The 16,067-nt window shown below is 42.6% G+C and overlaps 1 protein-coding gene across 1 annotated transcript in view; it reads right to left on the bottom strand.

Annotated features, from left to right (window-relative positions):
* The window catches only part of MAST2 (microtubule associated serine/threonine kinase 2), a gene marked incomplete at both ends in the record, with an annotated part of 161,343 nt that overhangs the window by 4,582 nt on the left and 140,694 nt on the right, over positions 1 to 16,067 (bottom strand). The window contains 10 exons of the mRNA XM_079535767.1: positions 1,077 to 1,303; positions 3,075 to 3,290; positions 5,621 to 5,913; positions 6,965 to 7,119; positions 9,567 to 9,676; positions 10,999 to 11,121; positions 12,876 to 12,977; positions 13,694 to 13,859; positions 14,898 to 15,030; positions 15,452 to 15,590. Coding sequence (XP_079391893.1) covers positions 1,077 to 1,303; positions 3,075 to 3,290; positions 5,621 to 5,913; positions 6,965 to 7,119; positions 9,567 to 9,676; positions 10,999 to 11,121; positions 12,876 to 12,977; positions 13,694 to 13,859; positions 14,898 to 15,030; positions 15,452 to 15,590 — 1,664 coding nt within the window. The remainder of the gene's footprint in view (positions 1 to 1,076; positions 1,304 to 3,074; positions 3,291 to 5,620; positions 5,914 to 6,964; positions 7,120 to 9,566; positions 9,677 to 10,998; positions 11,122 to 12,875; positions 12,978 to 13,693; positions 13,860 to 14,897; positions 15,031 to 15,451; positions 15,591 to 16,067) is intronic.

Consider the following 16,067-nt stretch of genomic DNA (forward strand, 5'->3'; position numbering starts at 1 on the left):
AATTTCGTTGTCATTCTACCACGTACATGCTGGAATCCAAGGCTGACAGACTTTTAAATAGGACTCTGCCATGTGTTTAGGCTGCCTGTATTACATTTAATCCCAAACAGAGTGCCTTTTTCCACTTTCCACCCTTTACTGACCCATCCAGCTCATTGCCTTTCCCCATCACAGTTCAAAAAGGCAAACCTCCTTTACAGTGAGGTGACATTCATGCTCAAGAATTCTGCAACTCTCCCTCTAGCAGCAAAACAGTATCAGAATCTTGGTAAATTCAGCATTTTCCCAGGACAGCCAAGAGGAGCAAGGGAAAAACACAGCTTCAGATTATTTTGCTAGCTAAGAATGAGTGTTAAACGATGACCAAAATACACGAAGCCTGGATTGTCTAATGAGCAGACATACAAGGAAAAAGGACGAACCACCTTTACCCTTTCTCTGTTCTAACTGCGAAAGTCAAATCACCCCATGTCAGGGAACAGGACATTCCTAGAAGTCATACACGTTAACAAAAGAGGAACAGAGATCAAGCACCAGCAGTAACGGGGAGAAATAAATACAGACATGGAAACCAGACCTTTTAGCATAGCATGCAGCTACGCCAAGAGCTAAATCCCTCGGCAGTCAGCATAGCAGCAGTGATGCTTCAAGGCTTGTAATCAATTCCAAGTGACTGCTTGGAAAATCCCAGCAGAGTGAGCTGATCCAAAGCAGGCTACAATTGCTAACGCAAGTCTGACCAAATTAGCCGTAACTCACCCTCATGCAACAACCTCACTAAAGAGAAAGACAGTATGTACATAGAAACATGCTTCAAAGTATGTGCTACAAGTGAAAGGAAGTGAATACATGTAACCAGGGAAGAAAGAAAGAAGAAAGGTTGCTATGGTTCTGTGACGGGCTTGAAACCTGCTACAGTCATAAAGGTTTCCCCCACCCAACAAATGATAACTTTGGGTCCACGGAAGGAGAAAGAAAACAGGGTGGCAAAATGAAATTCATAAAGCTAAATCCCACGCTCCCAGCTAACTACATTTCCGGACCCAAGGGCACTCCTTAGAAAAGCAGAGACATACCCAGACCATGTGATGCACAGTGTAGATATCACTGTCACCCATATAGACGCGAATGGCACGCAGAGTGAAACCGTATTTCTTTCCAGCCCGATGGATGATGATTGGTGGTTTCAGGTTTGCGATAGCAGGAGAAAAGTCGCGGCTGGGTGAGGAGTCCCTCGAAGATGGGTTTGAGGATAGAGAATGAGGTGACATTGGACTAGCCAATGGGGAACACGTGTGGTGATCTACAGTGATGACACAAAGGTGTGCAAAAATTAGGAAAGCAGGCCTCCAAAAGAGAGAAAATTCTTGTTAGAGAACAGCTAGGAAATCACCTCTCCCAACGCTCTTAGAGTTGGTGATTTTTTTTCCTGCGACCTCAACTAATTCATGTTTCAAAATACAAAACCCAGTGAAGTTTCCAGACAGCATGTTTAGTAATGTGTAGTGTGCTTGCCTACAATTACAGCTGGGTCACAGCATTTGATTTTCCTGTTTCCTGGATTTACAACCTGTCATAGTTAATGACTCTAGATGCAGTGCTGGAATACTCTAACCCAAGGGTATGATTTATTACCCCCCTTCCCAAAGAGATCAGATCGTTTCTAGATTTTGGTGCAAATAACACATTGGTGCTGCGCTCAGTCAAAATCAGTAATTTTAAAAGAAAAATCAGTTTTGAATATGACAATATGACCTGACTATGTGCAGGTAATTTCTGGTAGTGTTTTAAATTCTTAGGGGCAAAAATACTTAGCTCTACGAAGCAGCCATTGCAGGACTTTGCTACTAGAAAACAACATCACAGGTGTATGTCAGAGTACATTTCCCACACAGCTGATGAGTTGAATTCTCACTTATGTGGCTCAGCTGCCTAAATGTGCCACTTAAGTGGCTTAGCCAGGCTAAAGCACCTGGCTGTACAACAACATCCTCTTCCGAAAATACAAAGCAAATACAGAGTTCTCACTTCAGAGCGAAGCTGGTCAATATCCGTAAAAAAAAATCCCAAATGGTAGGATTATTAAATGCAGCTGTAAAGGGTAATCCCAAACTCACTAAGAAACACCTGCTGAATTACCCAGCACATTTTTTATCTGGCAGATGAGCACAGCTTTGGAAGGACTTTTGCTGGGAGATTAAACACATATCTTAAGAGATTTTTGTGAGTTTCTGGATCAGAAAGCAACCAGTGCTCAGCCCATAAGGAATGAAATGTGCACCACCACGAGGTGCCCAGAAGCATTTCTGTATCTGTCTCTAGCTCCCAGCAAGATGGGCAGGCACTGCTCTGCCAGCAGGCTCTGCTGCTTTGGCACAGCGGGCCCACTGGAGCCCAGCCTCCTAATCTAAGGGAGATACTGCCCTGGGAATGCAGCAAGGCCTTATCCTCCAGAAAGAGGGATAAAGTCCTTATAGGGGGAGGGGGCTGTCAGAGTGGTCTGTGGGAGTGCTGCCTCCACGTGCTGTACACCAGAAGTTGGTGCCTGACGTTAGGAATCATCAAGGCATGGCTCTATGTGGAGACAGAGCCAGGACAGCAACACCGGCTTACACTGTGACTTATTTACACCACCAAATTCTTGAATGCTCAGTTATGTGAATCACTGAAACTCCCCTGAGGCACGCACAAGGCACAGACACACAGTTCCCGAGCAGGCTGTCCCCCCCACAGAATAAAGAATAACACCCTGAGGGTTAAAAGCCGTTCCACACCGACACACTTCATGCTGCACAGGAACCAGCTTCTGCTGCTCCAGGAGCTGCTTCTGATGGACCAGCTCGTGGAAAGCTGCCACGTGCAGAAGCTGCGCTCAGACCACACACAGTACTTTGTGGCAAAGCAGCACTGCTGTCCCAGTGAGCAGTGAACAGCCACCAACAGCACGGGTCGGATCGCTCCCCTCCTGCCAGCGAAGGCACCGCTCCAGGAAAGCGCAAGGGGAAGGAGCCGCCTGCGGATCTGTTGAGTGTGCGGGCAGATTCTCACAACGCCCAGCCCGAGGCACTTCTTACCTGAGGGAATCATGAGAGACAAGGCAGTGGCGGACGCTGATTTAATCACTTTATTGACTGGTCTGGAGGCGCGTTTCTCGCCCGATTCCCCGGAGAGCAACCTGTGCCGTGCGCGCCGCACTGCCAAGTCGCTGATGGCTTTAGGAGTGGTGAAGTCTGGGCCTTCGTTGCTGTTGCTGCGAGCGCGTGGATCAGAGAAGTCTGCAGTGCTCCCAGCTACAGTTTAAATTAAAACAGATTAGAACCACAGGGAATTCCTAACGGTCTATTCTCCTACAGGCAAAATACATTAAATCAAAGTCATGTTTACATGTAGTCCAAGAGTAAATTTTCCTAAGAAGAAACCCCAGGGCTTGAATTTTTATTTACAGAAATGGTGTTATTCTGAACACAGAAAATTAGAGGCTTCTATTCTGCTGGAAAAGCTTGCGAATGAAATCACGTTGCTCAGCGGCGGAGCTGCACGAATCCTAAATCCGTGCTGCAGTTCTGCAAGCAAGCCATTTGGATGGAATTGTTCAGAGATGTAAACATGTTTATGGAAAGTGCTCCATTTTTACAATCAGCAAGAACCGTCAATCCTTAAGTTAAAACCTGCCTGTAATAGCAGAACCAGGTTTTATTGGAGCTTGCACATAAAAAAGCCACTTTAAGAGAATATGAAGGTACTAAAGCCAGGGAAAGCAAAAATGTGGTTGGAAAGACAACCTTAATTTGCCCCCTTCTGCGTACCACTGCAATTTAGTCTCGAGTTACTTAACCTTCTATAATTACGTATAAAACACAAAATAATCTTGAACATCAGCCTAGGCATGCAGCATCAGCAGATGCTGGGGGTGTACATGAGCTCTGTGCCTCAGTTCCCCATCCGATACTTCAAGGGGCACTGTGAAAAGACATTAATTAGAATTTACAAGGTGCTCGGAAATTAAAGGGGTGAGCATCACTGCTAGTTCACAAGGGAAATTAATCATTCTGTCTTCAAAAGCAAGTTTTGAACAGCATGCAATAAATAAAGCCTAAGGGGCACATTTTGAACAATGAGGACAGAACAAAACATTGATCATTGCTCTTTAAGTGGGCACCACTGCTCTGCATACTAAGTAAAGCAGAAAGTACCATGAAAATAACAATTTGGAGCAGCAGTCCCAAAGACTACTCAATGCCAGTTCTACATCTAACAGCCAGAGTTAGAAAGCTAAGCTTCCTATCCCATGGTTTCGCTATGGGAGTCACAACGGGTTTCAGAATGTCATTCAAGTACGTGGTGGCTTACTTCCTTCATTCATCCCTACACCTTCTCACATGAGTTAATGGAGAAAGTGATGGTCTTTTCTGGGAGGATGAGCTGTAGAGACAAATGGGACAACTCCGGAGTAATTTTAACAGACTGGATTGCAGAAGAGGGATAATGAGAAATGGTAATCTTGGGCCTCACTCCAGACTGGAGGCAAATCTGCTTTCAGGTCTCTCCACCTCCTAACAACCCAGCATCACATCCTCCCAGTGCCCCTCAGCTTGTCCTTGCCTAGTCCTGCTGCCACTCTGACTCCATGCTCAGTCACCCCTCCATTTACAACCTATCCACAACCTCTTTGCCTGCTTGCTCTCAGCCTCTCCCAGCAACTGGTTTGTCCAAAGTTCTGTTCAGCCCAGCACTGGGATATGGCTCCAGGAAAGACAAAGCTTCAGAGAAGTCACATACTGATTTCTAACACCACTTTACCTATGCAAGATGCATTTTTTAAGACTGCAACTTGATCAAATTTAGGTGTATTTGGCTGAGACAGCAAGTAGCATGCAAACCCCACGTCCCCAGCAAATTTCACAGAATTATAGAATCACAGAATCACTGAGGTTGGAAAAGACCTCTAAGATCACCCAGTCCGACCCCAACCCATCCCACCACGCTACATCCCTCAGTGCCACATCTCCACAGGTCTCTAACACCTTCAGGAACAGTGATCCTATCACCTCTCTGGGCAGCCTGTGCATTACTGCTCTTTATGAGAAGAAATTGTTCCTAAAATCCAACCAGAATCTCCCCTAGGGCAACTTAAAGTCATTACCTCTTGTGCTATTGTTAGATCAAGCCTCTACTCAAAACGTTCAGATAAATAATCATAGGAAGTGAGGATCTTTCAGTATGGCCAAACACCCATATTTCTGCAGTCCCAACTCAGCAGTCATCTGCTCTGACTCATGCACCACATCATTTTAAGCAGGCACTGATTATATGGGTCTCAGCATGGGAAGATCTTTAAGTGAAGGACTAAAATAAAAGATGTAATTTTGAAGAGATTAGACTGATGTTATATTAAAGGGAAGCACAGCAATGAAACTATACTGGGATAGAATGGCTTGGGTTGGAAGAGACCTCAAAGATCATGCAGTTCCAAGCCTCTGCCACAGAGCAGGGCTGCCAACCGTGCCATAGCACGAGACACGCATTTCACCCAACACCTACATCCAGTTTCGTGCAGTTAGCACCTGTGAGCTAACACAGCGCTGTGGCAGAGCGTGACACCATCACGCAGGGTACGAACCTGTCAGCGCCGTGGTGCTGCTGACAGCCATGCAGGGGGTGGTGGGCCCAGCATCGCCCTCCAGCTGCAGCTCGTGCTCCACGGGCTGCTCTGGGATGGGCACCGGAGACTGCACGGCCGACAGCAGCATCCCCTCTGACTGAGGCCTCTTGAGCACGGCTCCCTCGTCCTCAGCAGAGATGGCGAAGCGGGGCATGTCCAGGAGCCCCGAGCAGCGCCGGCGCACGGTCAGGGGCGGGCTGGAGTCACTCTCTGTGTGCGAGGATTCGGACATCGACAGGCGCTTACGCAGTCTGAGGGAGAACACAAGGCAGAGCCCCTCCGTTACAGCAGTGGGATAGTGAATTTTATGGGACAAACGGGTGCACAGACCCAGCTCACACCCCTGAAGTCAATTTGAGGTGAAGTTACGAGACTGAGCTGCGCCATTAGGACTTAAAACAGCAAAGCTTTGAAGGTATCGCCCGAATTTAGATTTCCAGTATATTCCACTGTTCAGCTTCTAAGCAAACAAGGAATAAAACTGAAGAAAAATATAATGCAATAAATATGATAACAAATATTACAAAATTCACAATGGCAAAATACCAGTCACCGTCCATGTTCCTTTCGGTATTACATTAATTTTTCTTTCAAAGCGGCTGTGAACTTCAAGCCAGGAAGGCTTGATTCAAGAACACCAGTTGAAAGCATAATCTATAAAATGTTTTTTGAATGGAGTCATACAGACTAGATCACAACCACATTCTATGATCTTTCCAATGCCAAATTTCAGTGTAAAAGCTTTACAGAAGTTGTACAAAATGACAGAGTCCTTTTTGAGGACAAGTTTGACAATTTTTTCAGTTATGCTGGAAATGTGGTGGCTATCCAAATTCTGGGCATTTGTATATTTTCCTGATGTTTTTTATTAGAACAAAAGATTTTGGGGGGGATATTCTGAACTTTGGAAACTTTGGACAGTTCTAACTAATGCTCTTTGACTAACAGTTTCTCTAATGTATGACAAATGACAAAAAAAGAACAGACTTTGGATTCTCTGATGTTGAAGAAAAATCTGCTGTTGGTACATCTCCAACATAGTGAGTATTTTCACAAATGAAAACTCTACTGAAAGTTAGAATTCCTTTAAATTCACTTAAAGTATTTGCTATAAATTTAGGAAAGATTGGTGCTTAAATGGATACATATATGGACATTTGTTTTCAACTATTTATTCCACTCACTGGGTTTCACCTGTGGAAATGTATCACGTGAAGCATTCCTGACCTAACAGAGGACACAGAGTTTTGGCACAGGTCAGTCTTTCTCATAAACTCAAGTACTGAGTCGTGCTGGACTTACATTTCAGGAGACCCGATCACCCAGCTGCGGTCCCGACTCTTCAAGCCACCCAGGCTGTCCAGCCGGTCGTCCTTTTCTTCACTCAGACTCCGTTTGGTTGGTGGTGGAGTTTTCCTCTCTTCGTGGATGGAGAGGCGTTCCATGCTGCTGTACACCTGCACAAAGCAGAAGAGCCCTCTGTACAGAGAAAGCATATTTACCTTACCTGGCCCTCTTCTGATCAAGGGGCACAATCTTTCCCCCCAATGGAAGACATTCCCTGGCAGTATGGCCGTGGCAATGCTCTTGGACTAAATAATGCAGTGCAGGTGTGACATGCTCAAAGCGTGCCAGGGAGAAAAGGAAAAAGGCAACCTTCAGAAACGTTGAATAAATGTGCTTTTCCACAATGGCACCCAACACCTGTCCTCCGAAATCAGCCCATCACACCACAGAAACACCAAGATTTTTATGGAAACTCATTGATGTTTGCTTATAACAGCTCTCAAATCCACGGAGAAAAATTCCACAAGCAGACTCCTCCAGCCTGGAAGGCTGGCATCTGCATCTTGAAATCTTACTACACAAATTCAATTCAGTGATAGGCATCACGCTCATGACCCCATTTCATTATCAGCAGTCTATCAGCATTGCCCCGAGCTTCTTTCAGAACAAAAAAGTCCTGCCCTCCTCAAGGAATCTACTATAATGCTGACAGCTTAATGAAAGTGCCTTTCTTGGTTTTACAGCCGTCTTTAAATAATTAAATGATTAAGCAAAAAAAAGCCATCCTTTTAAAACTACACTTGACTGTGGACCTAATTTACATAAGAAGAGATTAATGAAAATAATGTTATTAAAAATTCAGAGCATCAACAAGATAACTATTAATAAATCATATGGCTGAATTGTCAGACAAGAATTTCAAAATATAATGAGCCTTTTATGCCTCCCACATTACAAATGCTGTATAATTTTCCAGGTCTTAAAATAAATTCATTAAAAGTGAACTTTTTCTCTTTGTGGCAAAAACATTGAACCCTAAAGAAAAGCTTCATTCTAACAGAAGAATAATACTTGTGGTGAGAAAAGTCAGAAAAAAGAAACTCTTACACGCTCACGAGAACTTTTTCAAAATCCCAACTAATCCTCAGGTCCAATTTTAAACACACTTTTGGCCATGCAAATCAGGAGCAGCTCCATAAAATTAATGTTAACTGCTACTTAAGCTACTGTAGCCCATCCGAAGACAAAGAAGAATGCAATAGTGCTTCAAAACTGACTTCAACAGTGGAAATCTGGAGGAACTGTCATGAAAAACTGAAATCTTTCAGTGTCCCTAAATAAAATGCTACTTCCGTCTCCCCAAGAAGTTGGAATACTGTTTGTAGAGCAGGCTGGCCTTAAAAGAGCATTTCTTCTCCTTTCTGTCTCTCCCAAACATAATCTGTTTTATCCAAGCTAAGTGGAGTTTTACTACTTTGAAATATCTGGGATAGCAGTTTTTTATTTCAGATCATCCGAAGCAGAATGAGAGAACTGCACAGGCCTGAGTAAGGCATATTGAATCCAGAAAGCACAGCGAGAAGGAGCATTCCCAGGGCATCCTGTCCATTCCCCTGCCTCAGAACAGAACCACTCTCTTTCAATCACCTGGCAGATGTTTTTCCAACCTGTTCTCAAAAGCCACCAGTGATGGAAATTCTAGCAGCTCCCCAGGCAATCCAGTGCTTAATTAATTTTCAACATTGGAAACTTCTTCTTACCATCTATTGCACAACTCCTTTGCACCCATGTTTCCATACCTATTTTGGGTAGAACAGGAAGAATAATGTACCCCCTTTCTTCTAGAACACTTTAGGTTTTATCCTTTGTAGACCCTGGATAATTCTTTTTGCTTTCCTCCGGACTCTCTTTACCAGTCCACATTTATTTTTGAGAACGTTTCCCAGGACAAAGCACTCTAGCTGAGCTGCACCTACTACTAAGCACATAGAAAGGATTACTTCATTTGCCTTGCAGAAAACATTCTTTCCCACTCCTTATAATAGCTGCTTTTTGCCTCAACAGCCTGGCATATTTAACACACGATCCTTTTCTTTCAAACTGTCACCTCACCTTTTGTTCAAAACAATGAATAGCACAGGTGTAGAACTTTGCATTTACTCTTACTGCATGGGATCCCTTCAATATTAGACCACTATTCCAAAATGTCAACATCAGTCCTCATCCTAATACCACCTTGTCACCTATTAGAACACCCTTTTTAGAACAGCGTCTGTTCAAAGCAAACAAGTTTTGGACGCTCCCTACGCCAGCATCCAAGTCATAGTAAAAACATCACTCAGATACACAACAGACCTCTGCAATGCCCCGCATATTAGCAAAACACTAAGAAACACAAAATGTCATTCACCAATTAGCCTTTCACCCACCTTCTAGCAGGTCACAAACTACCACAGAGCTAACAAACACATACAGATTTCTTTCCCTCCTCAGCAAATACTAAACTCTGTGTGATTCCCACATATCATCTGCGTGATTAAAATCTACCTCATACGAAGCACCAAAGCCTCAAAAACAGTGTTCCTCTCTAGATTTGTGTTTTCTACAAGGCTCCTACCTTGCTAAACCTTGGTGAGCACGAGGAAAACTGCCGAATTTCCACATGATCATCATCATTAGTGTCCTCTTCCTCTTCTGAATCCAGGTGTTGGTACCGTTCAGAACGGGCTGCAAACCAGGCATGGCAGATTTCATCAGTGCATGAAGTATTGATATACCTCAAGCAATATGTGCTTACCCCAGAATGGCCTTTGTATCAATTCCTACTTGTCCACTTACAAAAAACTCTAAGTGTTCTTATGCCATGATGTGTATTCTCTATAACAGTGAAACATATTCAGGCAGTTTTGTTCACCCTGTACACATAGCAAGGAAGAATACCTCCTTCCTACTGAATTTATCTTATATCATCAGCTATATTATGCTTGAAATGCTGATACTCAGCACAAATTCTCTGTGTGTCTAATCCTGCAGACCCTTTGTAGTAAGAATATTTCTTCCCTAAGGCACACAATCCTATGGAAAGAAACAAGGAAATAATTCATTGCCCCAATTTCCAATCAACAGCTTTATGATCGCAAGAAGCCTATCCTGCATACATAGATGCAAGCCTTCTTTAAAAAATAAAAATATTTACCCCTCAAAATATTTCCTCTCCTCCCTTCCAGAACTAGAAAAGGATTAGATTTTATGAAAGAAAATGGGCAAGCAGCCAATATGCAAAGCTATTTTTAATGCAAAAAATCTAAACTGCCTCCAAAGAGATTTTGTGCTATGAGATTTGCAGCACTGTAATTCTAAGCCAGCCACATTAGATTTTGCAGAGGGGGACGTTAATAAGTTTGGCTACAGAAAGCTGATAGCTGTACTGAGCCAAATTTACTGCACTGTATCAGCCAGAAAGCTACTTTTATAAATTCTAAAATTTTCTGCATTAGGGTTTGTAACAGCAGTGCCAGCTTTTATCAATGTTTGTGTGAGATACTTCTTGATGTGAGGCTCCCAGCCTTTATACAGTGATTGCATCAAAGTCATCCCGATAACCTGCTGAGCACGTCCCCTCCCCTACCTGTACCCCTAGGCTAAAAGCCTGTCCCCCAAACAGGGTTGTGGTTTTTTGTTGGGTTAGCTGAAAACAGCTGATAGGGAAAAAAATATATCACTCAAAAACTCAGGGAAGTTGGATACACCAAACGCTTTGGAAGTACTGCGATAAATCGAGCACAACAAACACAGCATCTCTCTGCTGGGCCACGGCTGGCAAGTTCACAGGCACCACTGAAAGGCCAATTGACTTCAACAGCGACGTTTTTTCATTTAAAACTCATCTGCTTTCAAAGAAGCCTTACTTGGCATTCTACAGAAACTTTCTGAAGTAATTTCCATCCAGCGCTCTATTCAATTTCTAACAATGTCTTATCTTGGACAATTTCAGAAATGAAGCAGGCACAAAAAGTATGATGCAGTTTATGCCTAATCTTCAGTCTTACTGTCAAAATAGCTTGTGTCATCCTCGGACTCCAACTGGGGGATGAATTCAGCTTTCTGCCGAAGTAATCCATTCCAGTCCAAATCCTTAAAGAACCGATGCTGTTTCACTTCAAAGGCACTACCTGAAAGAAGAATCTTTTATTGCAGGCTATTTCTTTCAGCATTTGCATAACAAGAAAAACAAACCCTAGAAATATCAAGAGTCTGCAACAATGTACCTGAGTACGTTTAAGTCGTACTTTTTCCAGGAATTTTGAGAAACAACTCATCCTTTTACCAAAGTGGTTATACAGGGTAAAATCTGAATGATATTTCTCCCTTCCTACCTCCTCTTCATATTTAATGACAACACATGACTAAACGGGCAGGAAGACAGCATCTGTTATTACATTCTACAGAAAATTGCAAGATTAAGAACTAATTAACATATTAATTTGAATTTTCCAAACTCTAAATACCGCCTTGCTCATAGCTAAATAAAAAGAACAAACTAAAAGGTACTTAGCATGCGAGTAGCTCCACTTTCACAAACTCATCCATTTGCTTAAATCAAGGCAGGGCTTACGTATCTTCCTGAATTAGTATCTTTTAACTACTATCTTCTGAGTTATTAACCTCGTAAGTACACAAAAGGAAAAACTAAGAAGGATTATCTGCATGCTAGCATGCGGGCTTATTCTTTTTCCAGATGAAATTAATATTCATAAAAGATGCCACTGCCTTTTTTAAAAAGAGAATAGCAGAGGAAAGGAGATGAAAGGTTTGCTGAGTGCCAGTGGCAGTAAGAGATGCCAAGTGGAACAGCAATCTCAGCATTACAGGTATATAAGAAATCAGAAAATCAGTCCATCAACTCACGTTGTAAGGCAAGAAACTCTACATCTTTTCTGTGACAGAAAAACCTTTCAAGTACACAGATTTCAAGTAGAAAAAAACATGTGAAAATCATCTGATTATATTATTAATTCATGACCTATTCATCACCCTCATATGCACATGGGTTAGGTCTGCTGAATACATGCCTGTTGTAATTGCTATACATTTTTGGTTTTTTTTATCCTTAAATTGTGGTTTTCCAATCAAAAATCCAAAATTAAATCAGACAAATCAAGTCAACAAAACAGATAACCTGTCCAACCCACGTTGGACAAATGATTTTAAAACAAGTGGGCTGTTGAAGTTTGTTGGTATTTCTTTACTACCAGGAAATGAGAAGCATTGGCTCATAAAACTTCAAATCTGATATTATAATACAAAAAGATTAACGTACGTATCTGACTTTGCCAAACAGATTATCAGACTTTGTTGCATGTTTGAAGGATTCTCCAGTAGCCCTCTAAGAACACGTGAGTTTTCATTTATTTTATCACGCCCATGAGCTCACTTCAGTGTAGGGGATTAAGCCCCCAGTTGAAGGAATTGCAAAGAAATCTGATCATGCACTGCTCGAATTGAGGCAAAATCCTCAAGCCTGAACTAGAACAGTAGAGATTTGAGAAGTTACGAACTTGATGGTGCCCTTTCCTTGTTTTCCAGACAATACAGTAATATTTCTTAGAATCATAGGAAGGTTGGGTTGGAGAGGACCTTCAAGATCATTGAGCTCCAACCCCCTGCCTTGGGCTGGCTGCCCCCACCAGATGAGGCTGCCCAGGGCACCATCCAGCCCAGCCTTGGGCACCTTCAGGGATGGGGCACCACATTCTCTGGGCAGCCTGCCTGAACTGTGTGCGCATTACTTTTCAGAGCTTCATCAAATCCAGCATAAAGCTTTCCCCAGCTCTATACCAGGATTTTTCAACATGGATTGGTGTGCCTCACAGCCACAGTAGCTTCTTTTCATGCTTCTGGCATTTCCTATACGCTAGGCCCCTACCTGTCCCCATTCTTTCCAGAGGATTCTGGCGGAGGAGCTTAGAAATGAGGTCCTGGGCATCTGGTGGCAGTGCATCATCACCTTCTGGCCAGGCAATTTCATCTGGGGACAAAAAAAGACTTGACATTTTCTACCTGCTTCATGACCAATTTGAATAACCATTCACATTCCTACACCGTAAAATGCAGTGCTCAGTACTTCCCCAGAATTGCAAATACCTTGAATTCAGCAGCTTGCATACTTAACATAATTCAAGCATTGACATTTTCCAAAATGCATAAAATCCAGCCTCAGCTAGAGCTGCTGTCAATCCAAGCACTGCTTGTGGAGGAGAAAAAAGCATTAAGAACTCTATTAATAAGTATGAAATGGGACTTCCATGACAATCCATAAACAATGACACTGACAATACTGTGGCTGTACCTCATGCCCACACATTCCACACTAGTTAGACTTGGAACAGAGCGAACAATTTGCAGGTAAGCATTTCATACATTAAGTTTATTTCTTCACTGAAATTCACTTCTTACAAAGGATATTTGCCAAGTGTGTTAAAAATGTACTGTTTCAGAAAGCACTCCCAATAGGAAATGTTTTCAGTGGCATATTCATTGAGAAATGACAGAGCTATTAAGCTAGATAGTACTCGACAATTTTCAATAGCTGGAATCAAGACAGATGTTACTTTGACACAAAGATAAATGCTTGCAAATTAAAAAGCCTTTGCTTTACATCTAGTCTTTCCTGAGCAAACTATTGAACCTCAATATTTTCAAGCATTTACTTTGCAGCAGAACACGAGCAGAACAGAAACATACCACTGATCACTTGTCCAAACAGCTCCTCAGGTGTGTCACCAAAGAAAGGAACGCAGCCAACCAGAAACTCATACAGGATGACTCCCATGGCCCACCAGTCCACCGGCTTCCCGTAGCCCTGCCGGAGGATCACTTCTGGGGCAATGTATTCCGGAGTCCCACAGACCTCGAGAGAAACACACAAGAAAGCAATCACCTTCAGATTGCCAAATTCAAATCATATTCTGTCTGCATACGTCTATCTGCTTGACGGATTGCTACTGGTATGACTACATATATCAGGGACTGAATTTTTGACACAACTCCCACTTCTCTGCATCAGCAGAATTTAGTCCCACTGATGCAGAATTAGCAACTCAGCGTGGTGATAAACGTCATCATTTAAACTTGGGATGTACAGCTGGCACAACCGCTAAGGACTTCATGTTGGAAGTACCAGGTTGCCTTGGGCTTCAAATCAACAACAGAAGCAAAACAGCTGTAAAAAAACATAATACTGCAAAATGCAAGACCATGAACTAGTGACCAGAGAACACCTGCTACAAAAAATACCATGATTCAGAAGCAAAAGGAGACATGGTCCTGTGTGTGCTCTTAGTTTACCACAGGATGATTATGAATTAACACTAGGCACAGAAAAACAAGAAAATTCTGCTGTGATCCTAGGTATTTTCAGAAGAGATAAGCACTTTTTAATCCCATTATACATGGCACCAGAAACCTGTATCCAGAATATATTATATAGTTCCTGTTAAAGATGCCCAGGAAATCAAGCTGAAACAGGTGCAAGGAAGAGCTATTAATTAATCAAAGGAAAATCTATCCCATTATCTAAAAGAACTTGGCTGGTTAAGCCTAGCAAAATGAAGGCTAAGGGGGAAAGAGACCCCTAGCAAACACCATGGCAATGAAAATCAATTATTAAGCCATCAGACAAAATTACAAGAGCCTATGGGAACTTGCCACAAACTTTCTAAGCACCAGAAGGGGGAGACTGCGAAACAACCTTCCAGCAAAAGCTGTATTACATCCCTAAAAGAACTGTTGTAGCCCAGAGCACACCTTTGATGTCCTGAACTAAGAGCTGAAGCACACCACTTTAAAACAAGGAACTGAAACAAAAAACAATACAAACTGGTGCACAGGTAGAAGAAAGGACTCGTATCTTTTCCTCCCATTGTAAAAACAGTAAGTTCAAGCTTACCTGCTTGTCCAGAAATTCCCTGGTATCCTTTTCAATGTGTCCCTCATAAAGGTTTGTTGTAAGACTCATTAACCCAATTTTAGACAGTCCAAAGTCTGTAAGTTTAATGTGACCCATGGAAGTTATCAGGAGACTAGAAGAAAGAGAAGCAAAATAATCCAACATTCAATTAATTGTTTCCCAAAATGAATTAAAAACAGAAGAACACAAGGCAATGCTAAGCATGTTCCCAGTGTTCTCATAAACTCCTGGAATAAACCTTCTATGAAACAGAACATCGTGGAGCAGCTAAGGCAGGCAGAATTCAGGCTGCTTTCTGCCATGTTTCAGCAGTGGAGCAACAGCTCTAAGGTAATATTTGAAGATGTTCATCCTATTCCCTCTGTGTCTGCTTGGTTCTACACATCAATAGCAAGAGACTCCCTAAAACCTCCTGCATGTTAGATGTCATCAAGAATCAGTACTGTCTCTAGCCATCTCATGCTCTTGCCTGTGAAGAAAGCCTCTGAAGAACTGGCTCTCATCGTACAGCTTTGGAAGAGTTCAAGACTTACTTGTCAGGTTTTAGGTCACGGTGAACAATCCCATAATTGTGTAGGTACTCCAACGCTAGAACAGTCTCAGCAAAATACATCCTCGCCATATCAACAGGCAGGGCACCGATGTTCTTGAGAAGTGTCGCACAGTCACCCCCTAGAAATAAGTTCCAAATACGGCACAGTGAAATGGCAAGTGTCAGCAACAAAAAAGAATGGCTACAGCACAACAGTACTAGATAACTACAGAGAGCTTCCCAAAATCCGTCTCCTTCAACCTTGTTATATGGAACTCAAAACTCCCTCTTGAACTTCAAATAAATACAAAAATCTTAGTGTTACGGATTCAGCCATACCATCCCCTAAGAGAGCAGGAGGATCTCTTTCCAGTGAGGACTGGAAAGTTCATACTGACTTCTGACCCCAACAGCTTTTCTACATGTGGCTTTATAATTCCTCATCTCCACTGTGATCATGTTGGATTAGTCACTGGGATTCACAAATGAAGTATCTTCTTATGCCAAGCTATACTAGGGGTAGAATGACTCACTTCTCCAGCCAAAGCAGTCCATATACTCTTACTTAAAAGGATTTCATCACCTCCCTTGTAGCTGCAGGGTTGACTGACCTCACT

Source organism: Tetrao urogallus, assembly GCF_951394365.1.
Source record: "Tetrao urogallus genome assembly, chromosome: 5".
NCBI classification, from domain to species: Eukaryota; Metazoa; Chordata; class Aves; order Galliformes; family Phasianidae; genus Tetrao; species Tetrao urogallus.